The 23587-nt window shown below is 33.5% G+C and overlaps 2 protein-coding genes across 2 annotated transcripts; both read left to right on the top strand.

Annotated features, from left to right (window-relative positions):
- The first annotated feature begins 369 nt into the window (after nt 1-369).
- Nucleotides 370-2103, top strand: LOC125833375 (type I inositol polyphosphate 5-phosphatase 8-like). The gene is made up of 4 exons (XM_049512515.1): nt 370-416; nt 774-858; nt 952-1032; nt 2021-2103. Exons 1-4 carry the CDS (start codon nt 390-392, stop codon nt 2101-2103), a joined length of 276 nt encoding a protein of 91 aa, XP_049368472.1. The 5' UTR covers nt 370-389.
- A 1204-nt stretch (nt 2104-3307) lies between these two features.
- Nucleotides 3308-6227, top strand: LOC125833415 (type I inositol polyphosphate 5-phosphatase 8-like). The gene is made up of 6 exons (XM_049512562.1): nt 3308-3412; nt 3647-4097; nt 4183-4355; nt 4442-4550; nt 4697-4845; nt 6078-6227. Exons 1-6 carry the CDS (start codon nt 3309-3311, stop codon nt 6214-6216), a joined length of 1125 nt encoding a protein of 374 aa, XP_049368519.1. The 5' UTR covers nt 3308; the 3' UTR covers nt 6217-6227.
- The last annotated feature ends 17360 nt before the right edge of the window (nt 6228-23587 follow it).

Raw genomic sequence — 23587 nt, forward strand, 5'->3', positions numbered from 1 at the left:
CAAAGTGAAAAAAAAATGTTTATATCTCCACTCTGTATTCCATTCTGTAAAGTTCATTAAACCAAAAGAAAAAAACATAAAAAAGTAGGATTATTTAACAACTTTTTTTGAAAATTTAATTATTTTTGGGTTGGTTTCTTTGTGTTTACTCTTCTTTCTTAGTAGCTGTCTCTAAATCTCCTGCAAATGGGTTTTTTATAATTTTAATTCCATCGTTGAAAACTTCATTAATGACTTATTTATAGCACTAAACTATGTATAGTTGATAATATATATATATATATTTCAAATTTTCTTTTGTGTTCTTATGTTGACTTAAATACATATCTTATAAATGAAAATATTAATACCATCTTCTTCATTTTTTTTTTCCAGCTTCATTGGTGGCCATGAAAACAGAGCAAAAGTTATCCAAGGTATAATTTTTTTTACCCTTTCTTTTTGTTTGATCAGTTGGATATTTAGTATGTTTTACGCATTAAATAGACTGCTCCTCCGTTAATTAGACGTATCGAGTATGAAAAAAAAATATAGAGATAGGCCCCCATCAGACAATAAGGGCCTTGTACAATGGGTGTTGAGCGTGTTAATAAATATATATACAAGTATTAACATCGTCCTGACATAAGATAAGAGTTAAGAGGTTGTAAAAATTGCTTGAGTTTGTGTATTTTGTGTCTTAATAAAAATCTTGGTTCCGCTTATGTTATACACACAGTAGTGGGTTCTTGAAAATCTAATGAGTTGATCTTAACCTTTTTTTTTTTTTGCAGTCTTCGTGGACTAAAGTGGTAGTTAGGAAATGGTTGAATATGAGGAGCAAATCTGAGGAATTTCATTCCGATCAAATAATAGATGGTAATATTTTCACATTTATTGAAAATTTTCAACTTTTTTTTAATGTATATTTTTTTTTATTATGTATGAAAGTAAGATTTTTTTTTTCTTTAGTGATGGGTGGTAGAGGTGAAAGAAGAAGAAAGAGTTGCTCCGACGACGGGAGTTGCGCCGTCGTGCCGGAGGAATTATCGGGTAAGAATCTCCGGTGATCGGAGGAGTTTTTATTTTTTTTAAAAATATTTCCGGTGAATTGCAGCTTTTTATTTTGGTTTTGATAGAATCATAAATGAACTGTATGCATCTTTGCCGTTGATTTGATGGACTTTTTTAATAATGTGATTTGACGTATAATATAATCACTATTATGGGTTAATATCTAATCATTGCTTCTCCTTGTGCCACGTGTATGTGGCCTTACCTAGGCTCTAGTTTGTTTTTATTTTTTTAATTTATGGATACAATTATACGAAAAAAGAAAATATGGAAGAGGAGATTACAAAGTGAAACGATAAAATAAAATTAATTAGCCAAATTTGTTGACTAGGCTCAAAGGCAATCTATGGAATAGCTTGTGGTTATGATAATATTTTTACTTTTTTTTTTTTTTTGTTAGTTATAACTCAATCAAAATATCTATTATTTACACTAGATTAATTGATGAATAATTTTTATTTAATTTTAGTGTATTTGGTTAAAGATGAAGTTTGTATTGCTCTTTATATTATTTATAATGAAAGTATGGAAAAAAAATTCAATATGCAGCAATTTATAATTTCAATTGAAAAAAAATAATCCTAAAAAGATCTATTGCTTGTTATTTTTTTTTTATTTCTAATGTGTAAAAATAAAAAGAGATCTCGTGAAAAAGACAAAGAAAATTAAAGAAATTTTGTAAAAGATTACAAAACTAATTTATATAAAAGTACAAATGGGAAGAGATCGATTTTATGATTTATTACAAATGTTCTTTTAGCAATATTACCCTTTCACATGAAATCAGTAAAATATTACATTAAAGTTGGGTAAAATAATTGCATAATTGTTTTATTATGTTTATTTTTCTTTCGTTTAAATTTATAATTTGCAGATCATTTTTTTTTTCAAATTCTGATGCAATTATTATTTTGATAAATAAGAAACTAAACTATGAGTTGTTATATTTCATATTTTTGAGAAGCAGAAAGGTGGTTGATGGAAAGAAATGGAGGAATTGAAGAGCCAATATTGAGTGAAAAGACTTCCACTCATCAAAACCTCAGGTAAACCAACAAAAACAAATATTCCATTGTTTCTTTTTAGTTGTCATGATAAAATTTGACATAGACCTAAAAATAATAATTAAGGAATATTATTTGATCAATATATCCTTTCTTAATCTTTAATCTTTATCTATATATTTGTGTCTCTTAATTCTAGAATAATTAATGTTAAGGGCAAAGCTGAAAAAATTATTAATTCTCTCTTTGATTATTTTAATTGAGAACTAACATGACAACTACGCATTCCGTTTCATATTAGTTGATCATCTTACCATAAATAATTGTCCATATTAGTTGATCACTTTACTCAATCAAGAAAACATTAATTAAATTTTTCTTATATTGTCCTTGCAATTAATTTTTTTATAAAAGTGGTCACATTTGTTTGTGAAATTCCAAATTTTTTAACGGGTGAATCAGTAAAATTATTTTCTTATTTATAATTTTTTAATATACGTGTAAAAAAGAAAGTGATCAACCAATAAAAGACGGAGGAAGTAGACAAGTAGTGTATATTTATGAAATTTCCCAAAAAAAGTGTAGAATTTGATGCATAACCATGTTATAGTTCATGATTAGATCTTATAATTTGATTAATTAATGTAAGAGAGAATAAATTTGGAATTAATAAAGCCAGAACATTGAACCAGAAGCCGCATATTATGCTTAAGTACTTTTTTGGGCCATGTGAAACTATAGTTAGCTGGTTTCCATAGGCTTTCTAAATAGATACTACAACACCTTTTTAGTTAACTTAGAAATTATTTAATCCATTTGATGATTAATCTTCATGTGATGTAATGTAGTGTAATATGCACAAGTACATGTAGGTGATGATTAGTAATCCAACAATTGTTGGATGAAATGGACGATTTATCTTTTGAGAAAATTCACTCTTTTTAGTTTTTTGAGTTGAGTTAAACGTTCATTATCATGTAACGAGATTAGTACTATCAGGCCTATCAAATTCTTGTTTTCGTGCATATTATCTTGTTTACACTCTAGTTGTGAAGGATAGAAGTGAAATAAATTTCTTGAATTAATTCTTTTTTTTTTTCAAAATAATATTTCAAAAGTGATCCAAAGTAGTGATAGTGAGAGTTGAACTTACATGCAATTAATTGGTGACTTTGATATATATATTTATTTTTGGATGTGCTTTGTCTCTTGAAAAATTATTATTCTTATGATGTAAAAATAATGAATAGGATGTTCGTGGGGACATGGAATGTAGGAGGCAAGTCACCACAAGAAGAATTGAACTTGGCTGATTGGTTGAATTCTAGTGCACCAGCCGATATTTATGTCCTCGGGTACGTAAATTTTATTTAGATATATAACTGTTCTGATTGAATATTCAAACTTATAATTTTAATCTAATATTTTAAACTCAATTTTAAAAATAATTTTGTGAATGTTTTCAAGTGTCTGTTACATGTAAAATTTAGCTATTTATATAACTCATGACATTCTTGAATTATATGCATCAACCTCGATAAACCGTGTAAAATTGCTTGCATATTCTAACCAAGTCCTGCTATGAACAGGTTCCAGGAAATTGTCCCTCTAAATGCAGGCAATGTACTAGGTCCAGAGGACAGTGGACCAGCTTCCAAGTGGCTATCGTTGATTCGCCAAACTTTGAACAATGACACAAACACCTCCGATCTTTCTCCTAATTACAACAACACCCCTAACTCCGAGCTCCCGTCCCTTGATGACTTGCACTACCAACAATCTAGTCTGAAACCAAGGGTCAGCTTCTCGGACTGGGAGAGGCTGAACCACGACGTATCTCCTAGTCCAAAGTGCTTATCAAATCGATATTATTATAACTCTTCTAGCCAAGGGAAAAATAGTAAATATTGCTTAGCCGCAAGCAAACAAATGGTTGGGTTATTTTTGTGCATATGGACTCGTAAAGACTTGTATCAACACATTACCAATTTGAAGGTTTCATGTGTTGGAACAGGTATCATGGGCTATCTTGGAAATAAGGTACAAATTAAATTAACTCGTAAGATATTGAATTTTTATTTATATATGGACATTGTAACATATGTATTTTTTTTTCTCTCGATAGGGTTCGATATCGATCAGTATGACATTGCACCACAAGACATTTTGTTTCGTTTGTACTCATTTGGCATCTGGAGAAAAAGAAGGCGATGAGATTAAAAGAAATTCTCATGTCATGGAGATATTGAAGAAAACAAGATTCTCCGATATAGGAAAATCTCACATTTTGGATCATGAGTACGTGATAATAAAATTGGAACGATACATAACACATATAGTAACAATGTTGTGCAATGACTAATGTATATCTTTTGTTAATGTAGCAAGATAATTTGGCTTGGAGATTTGAATTATCGTCTTGCATCGGGTTGCGAGGACACGTACGAATTGGTTAAAAATAGTGATTGGGAAACACTTCTGGAGAAAGATCAGGTACGATAATAGATTTTTTTATAGAACAACTCATGATGTTTATATTATCTGTTAGTCTATTACTTATAAGTTATATATATGTTTTTTTCTATTGAGCTTCAAAATGAATGTTAATTTATTTCTTTTTTAAAAATATGTTATGACAGTTAAGGATAGAGCAAAGAGCAGGAAGAATATTTAATGGTTGGAAGGAAGGAAGAATTTACTTTGCACCAACATACAAATACCTCTATAATTCTGACCATTATGTTGCTCATACATGTACATCCAAGGAAAAGACAAGGACCCCTGCCTGGTAAATTTTCTTAATTTACTCTATTTTAATATTTCAGGCTATTATCGACAAAGTCCGTAGCTAATTTCAAATTTTTATATATTAATGAGGTGCATGCATATGAAACATTAATCAACCGATGTTGTAGATTTTACTAATAAATAAAAGAGTCTAGAAAGCAAGTGTTGGTCATCATGCCTGTTTCCTAGTCTGTGTAGAAAGTTCTAGATTAACATGATTCCATTAATGAACTCTATTTAGTTGTATATTGTAAATAACTTTTGTACGATCATTTTTTCAATTGACTAATATTCCATACTATACTACATTCTTGAAAGTCCAAGTCAAAGATGTAGAAATTAGGGAAGGATTCACTTCAATAGGTTTTATTTTTTCAACATTTTGTATGGTGGGGTGGGGGGTTGATGCACCGACCATATATATATATAAGTTTGCACCAATAACAATAATCTTATGCTAAATGTTATGTCAACTTTATTCTTAAACATATGTAGAAATTTAACTAATATTGATGGTTTTCCCACTCAAGAAGTCTACCTTGTAGGCCCAAACACTAATCTACATTATCTCTTTGTTCTGTTACACCAAATACTAAATATAGTTAATCTTGAAACATATTCTAATAGGGGTGGGGGTGTGGTGGTGGTTTGTGGTGGTTGGAATGCCTTTATGTTTCCCACTCGATGTTAGTATGTGATAGTGGTATTAAAGGTTTCGATTAGTTCAAATTCATGTCACCATTTTGTAACATGATTTTTTCAGTATTCAAAACTAAAATATGAGTATTCTGAATAAAGATAGACAAATCTTATTTATTTCAGCATAACTCTTTATAGTGGTAGTGAGAAAACTATTCACATTATTTGAACATCATTAGTTGAAGACCATCCAAAATTTTCCAATGCCAATTATGCTACTACACAAATAATCAATCATAGTAATCTCAAATTTTGCTTAATTAATTGCACATTGAAACTACTATTTTGTTGTTGCTTAATTAATTGCACATAGGCAATAAACCTATTAGATTTTGTTCCACACTTTTTTTCATAGTACTTGGCTTGTCAAAAAAGTTGCAATTTTTAGCCTTTCTACTCAACCTTTTTCTTTTCCAGGATTCTTGGACTTAAAATGCTTTTATGTTGTTTATTTTTGCATGCTAGTACCCTATTTTACTCCTTTATGAGGAAAAAAATTTGTACTGAAACATAGTTTTTTTCTTAAAATAACAGGTGTGACAGGATATTATGGAAAGGTGAAGGACTAAAGCAAATATGTTATGTTAGAGGTGAATCAAAATTCTCAGATCACAGACCAGTTTATTCACTTTTCTCTGTAAATAATAATATTACCCAAAAATTACCACAGTAAAAAATAATATTTTACCACCTTTAGCCCGAAATCTTTCAAATAAACACAACAACTCAGCGCAACTCAACCCGTTATAGCTACTGACAGTCCGATATGTGGACCCGGCCCGTTTGAGTGGATTGCACATAGTGGATTATGATAAAGTGACATGCGGGTCACGGCGTGCTCTATGGCAAACGTAATGGGGTTTTGACACGTGGCTATCAAGAAATGATGTTCATATTGCCATGGCTCTGTTGATAATAGCAATTGGTTTGAGAAACGAAGCTCAACTTTTTGCAGCAATATATATTTTTTTAAATTACGATTCTCTAATTTTTTTTATTTTTTTTTGTGTGTTTGAGTTTGGGCAATTGGGATAAGAAGAAAAGTAAAGTTGGAAGGCCTAATTAAGCACATGTAAAAAGGAGGTTTTTTTTTTTTTTTTTATAATTTTTGTTGAAATATTAGTTGAGGAACTTGAGGGAACAAGAGCCTATGGGCCTCGTCAATTTTGTAATATCAATTTCTATGGAGTGGTTTCTAAATGCCGAAAAAGTAGCGTGGATCATGAATCTATAGGTATTGTTTCTTTAGATCATTACTATTATTTAATTTAGAGAACAAATGATAAATATATCCTCGAATTATTGTTAATGACCTTTAAATACCCTCAGTTATACTTTTAGGACACTAATACCTTTATCGTCTAATTTTTGGAGTGTATATACCCTTTGACCTAAAGGAGGGATACATGTTATGATTTTAACGACCTATCCATATTTTATTTAATTTTTATCCATAATTAAAAAATCGACCCGAATAATTAAAAACCCACCAAATAATTTTAAGACACTCGCCTAAATAAATCTCATTTCCCTTTCTTCTCTAGTTTAAACAACCAAAGACTCCACGAACCAGTTATACCACACCCAGTCGCCCTTGCTCCGGTGAAACTAGCGAGGCCGCGACCCTTCGACCACCACGAAACCTGACCACCACACAATCATCTCTCCCTCACCACTGTTCCACCAACTCCGGCGAGCACACCTCTAGCTCTCCTTACAGAACTTCAACAGTGGCGGCCAAGAAGACACTTTGTAATTCAAAAAAAAAAATCAATCTCAGTTCCATCGACTGAGAAATCCCTGAGGTTCTACCCATACATTCAAAGAGTTTCTATTTGTGTCCTTTGTTATGTCTGAAAAGAGTTTAGTAAATCTTACTTTGTTGATGATAATCATCTTAAATTAGGGTAGCAATATGATATTTAACTAAAAAAACAACCTCTAACCTTCTCTTTTTGGAAGGAAAAGATTCGAGAAGATAGTCTATTGAAGGTTTGGGGTTATAATTTGGTGCTAATCTTAAATTATTTGGGTCGATTTTTTAATTATGGATAAAAATTAAATTAAATTTGGATAGGCCGTTAAGATCATGACACGTGTCCCTCAGTTAGTCCAAAGATATATACACTCCAACAGTTAGACGATAAGGGCATCCATGTCCATAAAGTATATTAGAGGGTATTTAGATACCATTTGCAATAGTTTGGGGGGTATATTTATCCTTTTCCCTTTAATCTACATTACTAAGATACTTTAGAACAATAACTTTGTAGAACTTCATAAAAAACAACAAAGTTTAAAGTATATTTTCAAAATCAGAAAGTTCAAATCAATAAAGAAAATATAATCTGCAACAAATCAGAAACAACACCGAAAAGAAGAAAATCGAGGTTACTGAATGTACAATGTGTCCTTAAAAAAAATATTCCCACATATATCCCAGATTAATGGAACATATCCTCTAAAGATAGAACAATCTCACTCACCAGTGTATTGGTACCTAAAATCATGGTGTCAGCGAACCACCCAATGATAATAAAATACATTAGAATTTATTTGTGCATAATAAGAATAAGTTCAGAAAATTCGTTATTGAATAATGAGAGAAAACCGCTTTATTTATAAACAACAAAGGGTAGTATGATCACAACCCTTTGAAAAATTTATAACCCTTTGAAAAAGTCACAACCCTTTGTAAAAGTCATAACCTTTTGAAAAAATCGCAACTCTTTAGAAAAGTCACAATCCTTCAAAAACTTTCAGAAAAGTTACAACCCGTCCTTTTCCGTTCACACCTTTTAAAACCTAACAATCCCCCGCATGAATGGGGAATGACTCTAAAAAATGATACATGGTGTATTATGATACAATAGATACGTTAAAGAAATCACATACCTATATGATACTTTATGTTTCGATGACTGTCATTCAGCAACAATGTTGTGTCACGCCCTGAGTCTACACCCTGGGCGGGACCGACACTCGGAGACTATCGCTGGCCCCCAAGCGGACCCTTGGCCTAGCTTACTTAACTCAGCGGAAGACTTAACTCAACAGAATAAACTCAATGCAATAGTTTAAATGATAACATCTTAGCCAAAATAGCAACTTATGTCTAAAAACAAAGTATCTGTAAATACTTAAATGAGAGACTCAATACTAACTGTCTGACTGTTTATGAAGCCTCTATAATACTGAGATGGATGTTGGGACAGCCCCCACAACATCCTAATAAAGCAAAACTAGGAAAACGAAATAACAGAGTCCTCCGAAATATAAGAAGGCTCACCACAGACTCTGGAGTGCTCAACTGGATCAACGGCGTGCTGGATGCTGATCCTGGTTACCTGTATCTGCATCATAATAAGATGCATGCCAACTGGCATCAGTACATTGAATGTACCAGTATGCGAGTTGGAAAGCTGAACCACAACTTAAGCTTGTAAGGAGTACAAAAGAACACTTACCTTGGCTTTGTTTAACTCATGAACAACTAAACTCAATATAAAGCAATAAGACACATGCAATATATATAAAGCTTGTAAAACAATGTAAACAACTTAGTTCGTTAAAGATAAAACAATAACAAACTCAACTTTACTTTAATATAAAAGTAATATAACTTTTGTGGGAGATTCTCTAATCAACAACCACCACTATGAGCCTAAGTGGTGATACAACGTCTTGCCCATGCTGCCAGAACTGTCCTATACTTTGCCGTCATATAGAACGATTAACTTAGTGGATCCACTAGTCTATGTTAAAAGCATCTTAAGGAGTCATCTAAAAAGTATGATCATTTACTACCCATGATGGCTACATGGTTTATAGAGACTTGAGTTAATATGAACTCGCATCCCCATATCGGTGCTCAATACTACTCCCAAAATATACTTAGCTCATATGTTTGTAAAAACAAAACTCTTTCTTTGAATTGAGATAATTACTCAAAAGTTAGCTTAAAAGCTCTCTTGGAATCAATGTTTCCTTTTCTTGCTCAAATGTGAAAACATTTATAAACTCTTTGGGAATACTTAGTTCCTTTATAACTTTTTGAGAAATGGACTCAACTCTTTACTCTTTGCTTAACTTGAAAACTTGAGTCTTAAAACGAAGTTAGAACATTGTTAAAGACTCTTGAAAATTTTAAGAAACTTTGCTTTGACTTGCTTCTTAACTACTAGACTTGACTCTTAACTTCTTTTGACTTTGATCTTAACTTTCCTTGAATTGGATTATGGATTCAAGGTTCATGATCTCATGTTTATGGATGATTTCATGATGTTTAGATGTACCTTAGAGTGTTAGAATCAACTAGGAAACATAGGTACATCACTTAGGAACTAGTACGAAAAGATGGGGAACGAATGGGGAGAACTGGTGTCCCTGGCGCGGGGCACCAGCCCTCAAACTTCAGAGGGCTGCCTGTGGGGCTCTGGCAGGCGCGGCGCCCCAAGCCTTTGCCCAAAAAATACCCAATTTCTCTCATTCGTTTTTCATCTCTAAACCCTCTAAACTTCAATGGTTCGTTCCCCAAACACTTAGGATCAATAGTACCCTCAACATACAACAAATTTAACTTGAAAATTCACTTGGAACCACAAATCAAATCCACAAGAAACTTCAACAACACAACCAATCAAGAACTTAATTATGTCCTTCAAGAACTTCACCATTTTACATATGAACAACCCAAAATTGCTGAATTGAAACAAGTTGGTGTGTGGGTGAACTAACCCATCACTAAAATATCTCACATACCTTAATAGGCATCACCCTCGATGAATTCCACTTCAAACGCTTGACGTTCTTGGCGAAATCTTGGCTTTTCTCCCTTTCTTTCTTCTTTTCTCCAAGCCCTAAGTGTATTTCTCAATTCTCCAAACTGACTAAGTCATGTTTTTACCCCAATAAATCCCTAAAAACGAATTAGGAAATTAATTAGAGAAAAAACTACTTTGCCCTTCCCTAAATCCGGATTGAGACTTTCCTCAATCCAACAGGCCAACTTCCGGAAGGCATATCTCACTCATACGATGTTGAAATCGTACAAACTTGGCGGAGTTGGAAAGATCTCTCCAAGGGATTTGCAACCATATCAAGATATGCTCCTAACTCATCCTGAGCTAGGAGTTATGGCCGTTTGAAAATGACCAAAACTCACTTTCTTAACTTGGACAAAATTTTCAGATTTTCTTATTCTTTCCAAAAATCAATATTTTCATATTTTAAACTCTTTATAGTTGTTTCTAGGTGCGAGGTGTTACATGTTGCCATTGGAAGAAGAAATGTGTAGATACACTTACTATTAACTAACATCATTACTTGATATGAATAATCATTAAAATGATTAAAATCTCTTATTTGAACTTGACGAACTTAAAAATAAGTCATGATAAATTGGTGGAGTCATAGCATGAGAGAGAAATATTGATTATATAGAGGAGAGGAAAAAATTAGTCGGTTACAATTTCTAAGTATGCGTGAAATGTAACGCCTCAAGTTTAAAAAAAAGATAAATTGCAGGATTTTAGAGTCTGGTGCCACTAGAGACAGAACCACCAACGGTCTGTCAGTCGGACCACGGACCGTCGGTGGCAAGCTCCAATGATTTAGAATGTCGAGTCCCAGTACTCTTTAACTCACATGTTCTATATGTCGGTTATGGTTACTTCCCACAATAATGAACTAAGGTTACTTTTAGAAGTATCTCATATGTGTTTTAAAGATGATTTCACTTGCATTGACCAGGATCTCGATTATGTTTCTAACCTCTTATCTTATGTTTTAACTTGGTCTTTGCATGTCATGAAAAGTCCTATTAGCATGATTTTTTAACTCTTATGCATTGCTATTATACTTGGTACATTCTTTGTACTAACACATACTCTTGCCTACATTTTTTCCCAAATGTAGGGTCCGACGTTTCAATTCTGCGTTTTCATGGCTAGTGATCACTCTAGTAGCTTTTGAGAAGTGATGAGTCCTCATGTTTAGAGGACAAACCCTTTATTTCTTATTGTCTTTACTTTTCTAGATTGTATGTGATGTATGAGTTATGTTCCAATCACTCTTGATGTAATAGATGACTTTGAGACTATGTTAGACTTCCTCTTCGCTTTGTCAAACATTTATGATATAAACTATCTTTTAAACTCTTTAACTCTATTATCTTGTATGATGTATGCTAATTGGCTTGCGTAGGGCCTCTCGGGCTCTAATATGCCATGTCACATTTAAGGTGTACTTTGAGTCGTGACAGTGAAATAACGGACTGGATATAACTATGTAAATTAGCTAATAAAATAATACAATAGATTTGGAAGGTAATTATTTTAAAGTAGGGTCTTAAGGAGTAAATATAAGACTTATGTTTGTCTAGTTGTGTAGATTTTCTAAGGAAAAATTATGCGATTAAGTAACCATATACTTAGTAAGTTAATAGCTATGGTTTGAAGAAATTACTTTTCGCCACTAACATATGGTCATATTTATGTGGCCACAACCATAATTTGTATAATTTGGCTCCTAATTGTATAAATCAAGAATTTTGAATATGTTTACCCTAGCTTGTATATAATTATCTTGTTGATACATTTGATTTGTATAAGTTATGAAAAATTCCTAAATGTATAAATACAATATTTGTATATACTTACACTGTTTGTTTATGGACAAACGAATTATAAAAACAAAAATACCTATAACAAATGAAACTATAGCAATAATAAAGATCATATGTGGATCCACTAATACGAGCCTCGCAGGGCAAGAAGGTCAACTCACAAAGAGATGAAACATAATCCTACGCTGGTGCGTAGTTTTGGGACTTGGGATTTTTTAAACACGCGTCCTTTCGGTATTAAATAGACCTCCCAAAACAATATATATATATATATATATATATATAAATCTCATAGGTATATAAACCTCTAATTATCTTGAATCATATATGAGGCTAAGGTCAAAAGTCATATCTTAAAATAACTTGTATTTAGGTTGTAATTACATCATGCTTGTTATCATGCTTATATATATATATATCTCATAGGTATATAAACCTATAATTATCTTGAATCATATATGAGGCTAAGGTCAAAAGTCATATCTTAAAATAACTTGTATTTAGGTTGTAATTACATCATGCTTGTTATCATGCTTAAAAGTCATAAGAGTTTGAATGACCATAAAAATCATACTAAATCAGTACCATAAGGTTTCCAAATCAAAGTGAAACAATGAAAACATAATTTATATAAAAAAGATCATAATTTCATAAAAAACACTAGCTTTGATTCTAGGAATATAGTAATATTCTTGAACATCAAAGTACTTTAGGCATGAAAGTGAAGCTATACTCCCATTGAAGCCTTACATACCTGAGAGATTGATATTTGAAAGAAGAACTTGCTTCAAAGACTTGAAACCCTAGATTTTGCCTTGCTTATGGTAATTTCTGAGTTTAAGGGAGTTAAAAGTGTAAAAACTAAGTCTTAAGAGTGAAAACTCATTTTAGGATATGCGTAATGTCATGACTTAAACTTAGGAAAAGAGGAAAAGATAAAAGAAACCCTAATTTAAAAGTTGTCAGAAATCTTCCACGAGGCCATCTACAGGCCACAGTATGATCTACGAACTGTAGGTCCTATCTATGAAAGGCAAACTGAAATGTTGAGTTTCAGAACTTCATTCTACGGGCCCAAACAATGGCATGTAGATGCTTCTACAAACTGTAATTGGGTCCGCTGGAATTATACCTAAAAAATGACTTTCAGGAATTTTTTCCACGAGCGAATAGTATGGGTCATACTTCCATCTACGACTGGGAAATGAGGTTCATAGGTCACTGACTCTAAAAATTCTATTATGGTAGACTCTGGTAAAATTATCATAACATTTTACTCCGAACTCTAAATGAGACAAACTTAGTGGATTTTTTAGAAATAAAAATCATAGTACTTTAATTTGATAGGTCATGAGAAACCCAACTCATTATATAAGGAGAGATATGATTGTTTGAAGTTGACCCTTGCATGAACTAATGCGAAAAATCTAGCTAGTAGAAAGGTTTTGAACTTGACTAAGTACTAGATCAAAAGTCTCTTATGACCCTAAACCACTTCCAATACACTTTCCACACATAGGAAGGACCCTTTACACATAATCACAAGTAGGACGCCCTCGACTCAAGCTTATATACTTACAATAAAAGAATCATATTTAAAAATAGAGTTACGAGGTGTTACGATGCTGAGTCAATAAGAGTGGGTGGATGTGACACCTAGCTTAAGATAAGAAGTTCCAATTGGTAAAATATAAGATAAATGTTGGGTATATAAGTAAGCAGGACATACACCTTAGTGACATATTTTAAAGGTTTATGGGTCTAGGCCCAAAGAAGACAATATCACTAACTGGCTGAGATTTGTAAGGTGTTACAACGCTGAGTCAATAAGAGTGGGTGGATGTGTGTCACTCCCCGAGATTACACTCTAGACGTGGCCGATACTAGAGAACGGTCGTTGGTCCACAAGCAAACCCTTGACTTGGATCACTACTCAGCGAAAGACTTACTCAAGTGAAATAGGAACCTTAAAGGCAAACTCAACTCATAAGGATGTCATAAATGATAATAGTTTAACTCAACATAAACAAAAATATTCAATAAACATGCTGAACAATTCAACTCTTTAAAACATAACAAGAGAAAAGAGAAAAGACTCCTAAACTACTACTGTCTATGAGGCTTTTAAATACTATGATGCAAGTTGGGATGAGACCCACGGCATCCTAATAAATCAAAACCATTATGTGAAGCCCTCCAAAAAGAAAGGAGGCTCACCAAAGCTAGTTGGAATGTGATGAGATCAACGTAGCGCCTGGTGACGATCTTGAATATCTGTATCTGCCTCATGAAACGATGCAAGCCAAATGATGTCAGTATATTGAATGTACGAGCATGTAAGGGGAACATTGAAAACATAACATATAAACTTGAATTGATAGATTGGAAGAACATACTCACCTCGTCTCAACTTAACTCAACTCGACTCAAGAATACTTAACTCAACTCAATAATAAAGCAATGATAATAATATGCAGTAATACAACTTTGTAAACAATAGACATTAACTCAAAATGTATAAAAATACAATAATAACTCTTTACTCTTTTTTGGGAGATTCTCTAATCGACAACCATCGGTATGAGCTACGTGATGATACAAGGTCTCACCCATATTGCCTGAACACCTTACCGGAGTATAGACCATCCTCAACTAAGTGGAACCACTAAGCTATGCTTAAAAGCAATAAGGAATCATCTAAAAATTATAATCCTTTACCCATGTTGGCATACATGGTTTATGAGAATTTTGAGTTCTTTGAACTGATCCTCATATCGGTGCTCAATAATACTCCTAATAATATGTAACTTATATCCATATGTTTAAAAACATGTCTCCTCTTCAATTTGAGATAATTGCTCAAAAGGTTCTTTCAAAAGAGATAATACTCAAAAACTCATCATGAACTCGTTTAGAAATTGATGTTTCCTCTCATTTTACATGTAAAATGTTTACACTTGGGAATACTTAATTCCGTTATACTCATTTTGAAATATGGACTCAACTCTCCTCTTCCTCATACTCATTTACTCAAGTCTTAAAACAAGTTTTAAAAGATTGTAAAAAACTTCTCAAAATTATTCAGAAATGACTTTCTCAAACTTTCCTCTTAACTTTACCTTGAATATTCAAGAGTTATGATTAGGATATATAGGATCTCTCAATTATTAGTGAAGATTTTAAGTTTGGAAATCAAGGAGAGAACATGGGTACAATTTGAGGGAACTCTCACAGAAAGAAGGACAGAGGGGTAGAATACTCAACGACCCTGGTACACTGAGTGGTACAGGGTGCCAGCCCCAAAACTACTGAAGGAAGTCTGGGGTGAATTGGGTGGCGCAGTGCACTAGGCCCCAGACTACTGAATAGTAGTTTGGGGGCTATACCAACGCACTGCCCCACCCCTCTACCCAGATTTTTGACGATTTTTTCTTGCTCAATTCAAGGTCTAACTCATTTAGAATCGAATGATTTCCTCCCAAACTCATTTGAATTCATAAACCCAACTAAATTAATCAAAAATCCACTCAAATTCAATCAAGAACAATACTCATTCTCAAAACCCTCACCTCAAGAAGTCAACAGGACTCCATTGTTAAAGAATGAAGCTACAACCTTAAGAATTTCTCAAGAATTCAAATAAACCAACCTCAAGAACGAAATTATGGATGAAAATCACATGATTGGCATGAGGGTTAACAAACTCATCACTATGAAAGCTTACATACCTCGAAAGAACTAAGTTTTTGGTGAAAATCCTCAAAGCTTGCAATAATCTTGAACGTTCTTCTTTTTCTCCTCTTGAACTTCTCTCAAAAAAACCCTAAGCTCTTTAGGAATGGCTAAAACTGATTCCGATCAGTTTAGACCCCTACAAGGGTGAAAAAAAATACCAGACAATGAGTCAAATGAGAAAATGCCTAATTGGACATCCACTTCGCTCTTGATTCCTCGCTCATCTTGGTAGACATAAACATTTTTTATGTTATTTCTAAATTGGCGGTATTTCGAATGAGTCTCGGGACCCATCTTTTACTCTATTTTGCCTCAATACATTTTAATCTCCCTCCTAATTTTAAAAAAAAAAAGGCAAAATGATTTATTATCATGGCCAAAGTTCTTATTTTCTTATTTCAAATGAAAAACTCCTTTATTGCAAAAAATTGCTATACTTGCTTTATATTTGCTATGTAACAGTATTTATCTATGAACAGTGAAAATATTTTCAAATTTGTCTGTATCATGTCATGTCACAAGCTGAATGGACAAAATGGGATAGATCCGGAGGAATTTGAGGGCTACAACGAGAAGATCATGGTACCCAAACACCTGGTTGAGGAGTTTAGACAGTTCACAAGTCACGATAAGCCGAATTCAGAAGAGATCAAAATAGTGAATCAGAAAAATGATGAATGCATCAAAGAAATTAAAATTGGTGCCTATCTGACAAAAACACAGGAAAGAGAACTCATCAGTTTGCTTGGAGAACACATCGATACATTTGTTTGATGACATCACATGGTTGAGCACGAACATTGGATCTCACAAGTTATCGATCTACTTAAATGCTGCCAAAAGATAATATATTTGAAGAATCAATTTCTATCTTTTCCTTGTAACCACATTTATTTGTTTGTAATCGTTTATGCTTAGAATTTATCCCTCTGTAATGAACTACGTCTGACCTGAATTCTCAAGAATGAGATACGTAGGCGGCCTATGTCGACCTCGGTCACCCCTTTATCCCTTTTTAATGTTTTCTTTGTATTTAAACTATGTTCGACCTGAATTCTCAATAGTGAGATACGTAGGCGCCACGACAGCTCGGTCATATCTCCCATATGATTCTTATTTTTCTTTGTAATAGAAACTGGGACAGAATTTTCGAGACAGACTAAAAAATTCTCAAAAATAGGATCTCTCCAATAAGTCAAGACTGAAGATACATTGAGTGTTGCAACTGAGACAGAATTTTTGAGAGGGTCTCAAAAATTCTACAAGTCATATATCAACTGTTCGAAAAATACTTCAAGACATCTAACTGGGATAGAAACTTCTAGGATGGCCCCAAAAATTTGTTCAAGCATCACTAGAAGTTTGTAGTCAATTTTGAATATTTCGAGCATATTAGACGTTTAAAGCTGGCTTCAAATGATCTCTGGCACCGTTAAAGTTCATAGTCAACTGCAGCAATCTCCGACACCTTTGAATTTCAGAGTCAACTACAAAACATCCCGATTATAGTAGATTTTGGGAGAACCATGTCAGAAATTTCCCAATCTTTAAGGATTTTTGAATTCTCCAGAACAAACTATCGGATACACCGAAGTTTCAAACCAATGACGTTCATTTAAGCTTGACGTGACATGACACTTGACAGTGACCTTTTTTCAATTACAGCTTTTGAAAACCTTTTTCTTAAAGATTTTATCCATATTTCAAATATTTTTGCATAATTTTTTTGTCTTGTCTATCGAGAAGCAAGAGATTAGAGCGATTAACTGAAGATAGCAAGACAATGAGGAAGCGATTGAAGAAGTCAAAACAGATCAGTTTGTTTTAAAAACTAACAATTTTTCTGTGGATGCAGGTCTATAGGATTGCCTCAAGTTCGTCATATTTCTCCATTAAATGAATATGAAGAAGTCAAAAGGGCGAGAAGCTCCCCAAAATTGACTTTTATGTGGATGCAGGAAAGTCATTTAAGTTTTTCAGAAGAAAAAGAAAGAGTTTAGAATACGAGCAACAACACCTCGTTTAAATTTCCAGCAAAGCATAAGTCCCAACCAAAACAAAGTGTTCAAAATGGGAACAAGTGAAAGCATCACTCTCAACATATACAAGCATCTTTAATGACACGAGATTACATTTTTCAGCATTAAGAACGTTTGAAGAATATTCATGAATTCCGTCGATATAAGATGTGGTAATGTGAACTACCCAGAGGGACATCGTCTTTACCACCCCGGATAGACATTCCTAGAGTATTATCAAATGAGATAATACCATTACCCATAGGGACATCATCGTTATTTTATCAATGGAATATTATCATACTTCCAACGGATCTTCATTATCATTATCGTACTAATGGATCAACATTATCCTACCAATGGATCATCAACATTATCCTACCAATGGAACAACATTATCCTACCAACGGATATTTATCATCCTATTGACAGATCTTCATTATCATTATCCTACCAACGGATCATCATCATTATCCTACCAATGGATCAACATTGTCCTACCGACGGATCTTCATCATCATTCTCCCGATGGATCTCTATTATCATCATCCTACCAATGGATCTTCATCAATATTATCCTATTAATGGATCATTGTTAATCATCACTTTATCGATGAAGCATTACCATCCTATCGATGAAGTAGCATCATCCTACAGATGGATCAACATCATTTTACCAATGGACTTTTATCATTCTATCAATGGAGCATCAACATCATCATCCTATCGATGGAACAACATCATTCTATCATCATCATTATCCTACTAATAGATCAACATTGTCTTATTGACGGATCTTCATCATCTTCCCGATGGATCTCTATTATCATCATCCTACCAATGGATCTTTATCAATATTATCCTATCAATGGATCATTGTTAATCATTATTTTATCGATGAAGCATTATCATCCTATGGATGAAGTAGCATCATCCTACAAATGTATCATCATCACTCTACCAATGGATTTTTATCATCCTAGCAATGGAGCATCAACATCATCATCCTATCGATGAAGCAACATCATTTTAGCATCATCATCATCCTATCGATGGAGCAACATCATCCTATCATTATCGTCATCTTACCGATGAAGAATCATTATCATTATTTTCATTTGCAAGAACGTCATCAAGAGGGCCATCAACATATTACATCAGTCTATATTTTATTATTTCGATATCAAAAGAAAAGTGCATTGAAGAATTATAATGCAAATATGAGATATAAGCATTATTTGCTCAACATCAAATTGAAAGAAAACTGACGTCAATTATTTGAGGGGAGCAGTTAAGTGTCTACACGGTAAAAGACATTATCTCCCAATTTGAATTATATTTCTATGCTAATGAGTTTTATCTCAGTCTTTATCGAGAGCATCCGAGATGATGAATTCTCAAAACAAGTCACAGGTGCGGACGACATCAGAAGGGATGCAACACAACGTGGTATTTTTCTTAGCAGCGAACTGAGACATAATCCAAAGATGAGTACCAAACTCTTAGGACGCGAGCAGAGGAGCGACTTCCACCACAATCAAACCACACCCTTATCAGAAGACATGTGGGTTTTTCTTTAGTTTTATCGGTTTCAATTTCGCATCCGAAAAATTTTGGTTTTCACCGGAAGCAGCTTTCCAATCCGAGTGACAATGCACCAAGAGCTTTGGAAATTATGTCCGTGTAAGTTCTTAATTATGGGTGTGAAGTGCACCACATTAATGACTAAGAGGTTGCAAGCCTCTTTTTCATACTCAGCTTATTTTGTCATTCCTCCCAACCGAAGGTTGTCTTGGCATAAGAGGTTTTCTTTTCAACCGATCGAGTCGCTACAAACATCTTGATTTCCTAAGTTAAGGGATATGTAGGCGGGATCAGTGTTGAAAATTTGGCTGTATTCCAACTTTCTCTCTTAAATCCTACTCCCGAGCATTTCGGTGTCTTCATAATTCGATATCGGGATGACTTTGAATCCTTTCAAAATCATGCGTCAAATCAAGCGTATCGAACTACAAGTGGCATGAATTCTCATATTGCTTGAGATATGTAGGAAACCCATTTTCGGATTCGGCCATAATTCCTAAAGTCCGCACCAAAAATTCTTTTCTAAAGGATGAAGATGTGGTCGGTCAAAATTGAATTCGTCAATATCATTTGCTTCGAATTTCTTTCATCAATCCAAGTCAAACGAGGGACAGTTGTTGATACCCAATTTTGGACCTCCACAATATGAAGTAATCATTTCGAGCTTCTTCAATTTTAAATGATTTAAAACAATTAAAAATAATTTATATAAAAGGTAAAATATATATATATATATATATATATATATATATATATATATATAGTTTGCAAGTTATTTCAAATGGTTTGTCACTTTTTATAATTTTTAAATAATAATATGTCTTTTATATAGTTTTGTATATAATTAGTATTTTTATGAATATTCGAAAATCGTCTCAAAAAGATTTTAATTTTACTTAAATAGTTGGTCAATTGGCTAGGTTAATTAATACTTATATTTTTAAGTTAATTATTTTATTTTGTTTAAAAATAAGAAGCTCATAATTAATTTGTATTAATTCATCCTATTTAGTTTTTAGCCGAATTCACGAATATTCATCCGATTTTGGCTAAATTGGCCGAATTTGCAATCCGTGAAGTCATTTCCTAATTCCAATCTAACTTACCTTCTTGGACCTTTTTTTGGACCAATTTTGGGCCTTTTCTCTAACTCTTCCAGCAGGCCCACTCTTAATTCCCAGCCCAACCCAATTCTTCTAACAAGACCAATAACACTATACTAAAAAGAAAAGGCAGACTCAGCAGCAACTTTACAATACCAAAACAATACCCGACCCACTCCCATACGCGTGCTCTTCTTCCTCAGCGAGTGGAATTGCAAACAAACCCAGAAAATCAAACCCAAACCAGTACGCTGCAAATCCAGTAGCGATTCCAGTCCAATCGCGCGCACCAGTGACTCAAATCCAATTGATGTGTCGTCTTCCTCCCATCCCTCTCACACCAATACAAGCGCAACAACAAAAGCATCTGCCAGCAGCTGTGAGTCCGTCCTTGTGGCTTTGAGATGGAGCCACATCGACGCCCAAGGACAATTCTTTGATCCGGAGCGTCAATTTTCCCTTTTCTCTTCCGAAAAGGGTTGAAACTTTAGGAAAAAGGTGTTTCCCCGAAAGGGTGAAAGATTTTTGATTTTTAATTTCAAATTTGGACCCTAGTTTCTGTCCGTTTTGAATCCCTCCCCCTCCGCCTCCCCCCCCCCCATTTTTCCAACCTAATTTCCCTTCTATATAATTTCATCTATTCACTGTTGGGGGGGGGGGGGGAGAGAAAGATATCGGGAAAGGGTATAAGAAGTTGATCATAGTTCACTTATAAAATAGCTTACCAAAGGTTTTAGGAATTGACTCTTACAGTTGAGGAATCCCTAGAGAGATTCTCTAGTTCTATATTTCTGGAGGTTTCTTCATTGGGTTTTTATTTGGATTTATTAGTCTGTTGCTCGAATCGGAATCCGTGTGGAAGAGGTCGCTGCCCCCTGCTCGTCTAGCCTCCATTCGCTGCTCCAAAAGAGGTGTAGTTTCTATACTCTTAGCTTTTCTCTATTCGTTTTGGAATTAAAGAACGTTATGAGCGGTGGTATGTAAAATGCTGAACTGCTTCTGATTTAGTTTTTCTTGGTCTTGATATAACTTAATTTGGTTCTGAAAATTGACTGGATCCCTATCTTGTTTTGCTCGAGTAATATCCTCCGCCCCTTTAGTTGTATTGTGATCCTGTCATCGAGTTGATGCCTTTGAAAGATGCTAAAACATGCCTTTTCCATTTACCATCTATTTATTAGAGTTGTCGATATTAAGTTTTAATTTTTCTATTCATATTTGACAGTTTATAAAGTCTATGCCATAGGTTGTGATATCAATTTTCCTTCATGTTGATAGGTCATTTTATTTTTTTTATTTTATTTTTTGCTTATTATGTCCTACTTTGCTCCCTTTCTTTTTCTTCACTGTTTGAAGCAAAAATGCATCATCGTTCCTTAGTAATTCTTAAAACTTGCAGCCATGGGGTCCTAAGTCTCTTCCCCATTAACCATTGCAAAGTGTTTAGCATGAGCTCTTAAAAGGTTATTTGGAGAGGAGTATGGAATTTTATCCCTTTTATTGTGTTAAGTGAAGCTTTCCTCGCTTTGTGGCTACTTGAGAAAAAATATTTTTTATTTTTTTTCGGATTGTGTACGAGCTATAGAAGCGACTCTTTGATTGTTGTACTTGTCCAATTACTCCCTTTGAAAGATAGTTTCAAGAAGTATCTTAGTAGAATGCTAACATTTAAGTCTTTTGCTTGCTTTGGGTGTGCTACTGTAATGGTGTCTCTTTTGACATATTTGAGAAGCTAGATTGTCTCACAATTCGTTTGGCTACTTACTATTACTTTCAATAATAATAGTAATAAAATAATAATAATAATAATAATAATAATAATAAAATATAAAATATTCTATTTATTTACTTCCTTACCATTTGAAATTTTATCTTCTTTTTTTTCATACTAATTTCTATCTTTTGTTGTGCATGAATGAATTCCTTCCGAGTCCACGATGGACTCTCTTCCCTTTGCATTCCCGAATTGAGCCATAAAGGCTCAAATATCTTTTCATCATCGAGTCAGCCAGTTATCGGACGTACAGGGCAGAATGTGAAATGCCGGGAGCTGGAAACTGAATTTTCAGGTCCTAAAAAACCCAAAAGAGGGCAGTATACATGATGTATACACAAGTATACATAGAAAAAACAGCGACATACGGGTCTGGAATGACGATACAGGTGATGGAAATTTGAAGTGGGATGTCTACATTTGATATACAGTTCGATATACAAAGTAATGTATCGAAATATGGCCTATATACATCGATATACACCCTTAGTATACGCAGGTATTTGGGGCGAAAATGGGCCTAAAGTCCAAATAGATTTGGCCCAAATTTGGGCATCCTCTTGTTATTGCTATTGTGTATTTGATTGTATTAACTCTCTAACCCTTTTATGTGATTTGGTTTTAACTTAATTAATTCCCAAAAAATAGCCATGTCTAGTTTTACGTTCGAATTTAAATATTCATATTCTTATCTATTACTTAGTTTTATTTTGTTTTAGTTGTCTTACAACATGTGAATTGATTACCTTTTAAAATAAAATAAAATAAAATAATAATAAAAAAAAATTCCCTTTAGTTTATCTCTCTTCCCATAAAATATGGATTTTATTACTTAATTTATTAGTATTATTATTTTATTTTATTTTATTTCTAAAATTAGTCATTTTGGTCAAATCGTTGGTCAACCGCAAGTTAGCGAACATTGTGAGGGCCTAACACCTTCTCGGAATGTACATTGAACTTTGAACCCTTTTATTTTCAAGTGATTTTATCTGTTTAAATCTTTTGAAAAACTTAGGATTTTTTACTAAAAAATTAAGTAGCGACTCTGACCCTTTTATGTTAAGTCGGATTCTTATGCATGTTCGGTTCATGCTACATTTGAAATGTGAATGATCACCAAGATGGAAATAAAGGATAGTGTGGGGTTAGTTATGCTTATTTTATGGAATTGATCTTGTAGGCATAAAATAACATAGGTAAGA

This window comes from Solanum verrucosum, unplaced genomic scaffold (genome assembly GCF_900185275.1).
Source record: "Solanum verrucosum unplaced genomic scaffold, falcon-dt-bn FXZP01000142.1, whole genome shotgun sequence".
NCBI classification, from domain to species: domain Eukaryota; kingdom Viridiplantae; phylum Streptophyta; class Magnoliopsida; order Solanales; family Solanaceae; genus Solanum; species Solanum verrucosum.

Bases quoted from the DNA above. Each gene is read 5' to 3' on its own strand.
- LOC125833375 (XM_049512515.1), top strand. From the start codon at position 390: ATGAAAACAGAGCAAAAGTTATCCAAG. The intron at 417-773 runs GTATAATTTTTT...TTTTTTTTGCAG, and splicing joins CAGAGCAAAAGTTATCCAAG to TCTTCGTGGACTAAAGTGGT. The intron at 1,033-2,020 runs GTAAGAATCTCC...TTTGAGAAGCAG, and splicing joins CGTGCCGGAGGAATTATCGG to AAAGGTGGTTGATGGAAAGA.
- LOC125833415 (XM_049512562.1), top strand. From the start codon at position 3,309: ATGTTCGTGGGGACATGGAATGTAGGAGGCAAGTCACCACAAGAAGAA. The intron at 3,413-3,646 runs GTACGTAAATTT...TGCTATGAACAG, and splicing joins GCCGATATTTATGTCCTCGG to GTTCCAGGAAATTGTCCCTC. The intron at 4,098-4,182 runs GTACAAATTAAA...TTCTCTCGATAG, and splicing joins TGGGCTATCTTGGAAATAAG to GGTTCGATATCGATCAGTAT.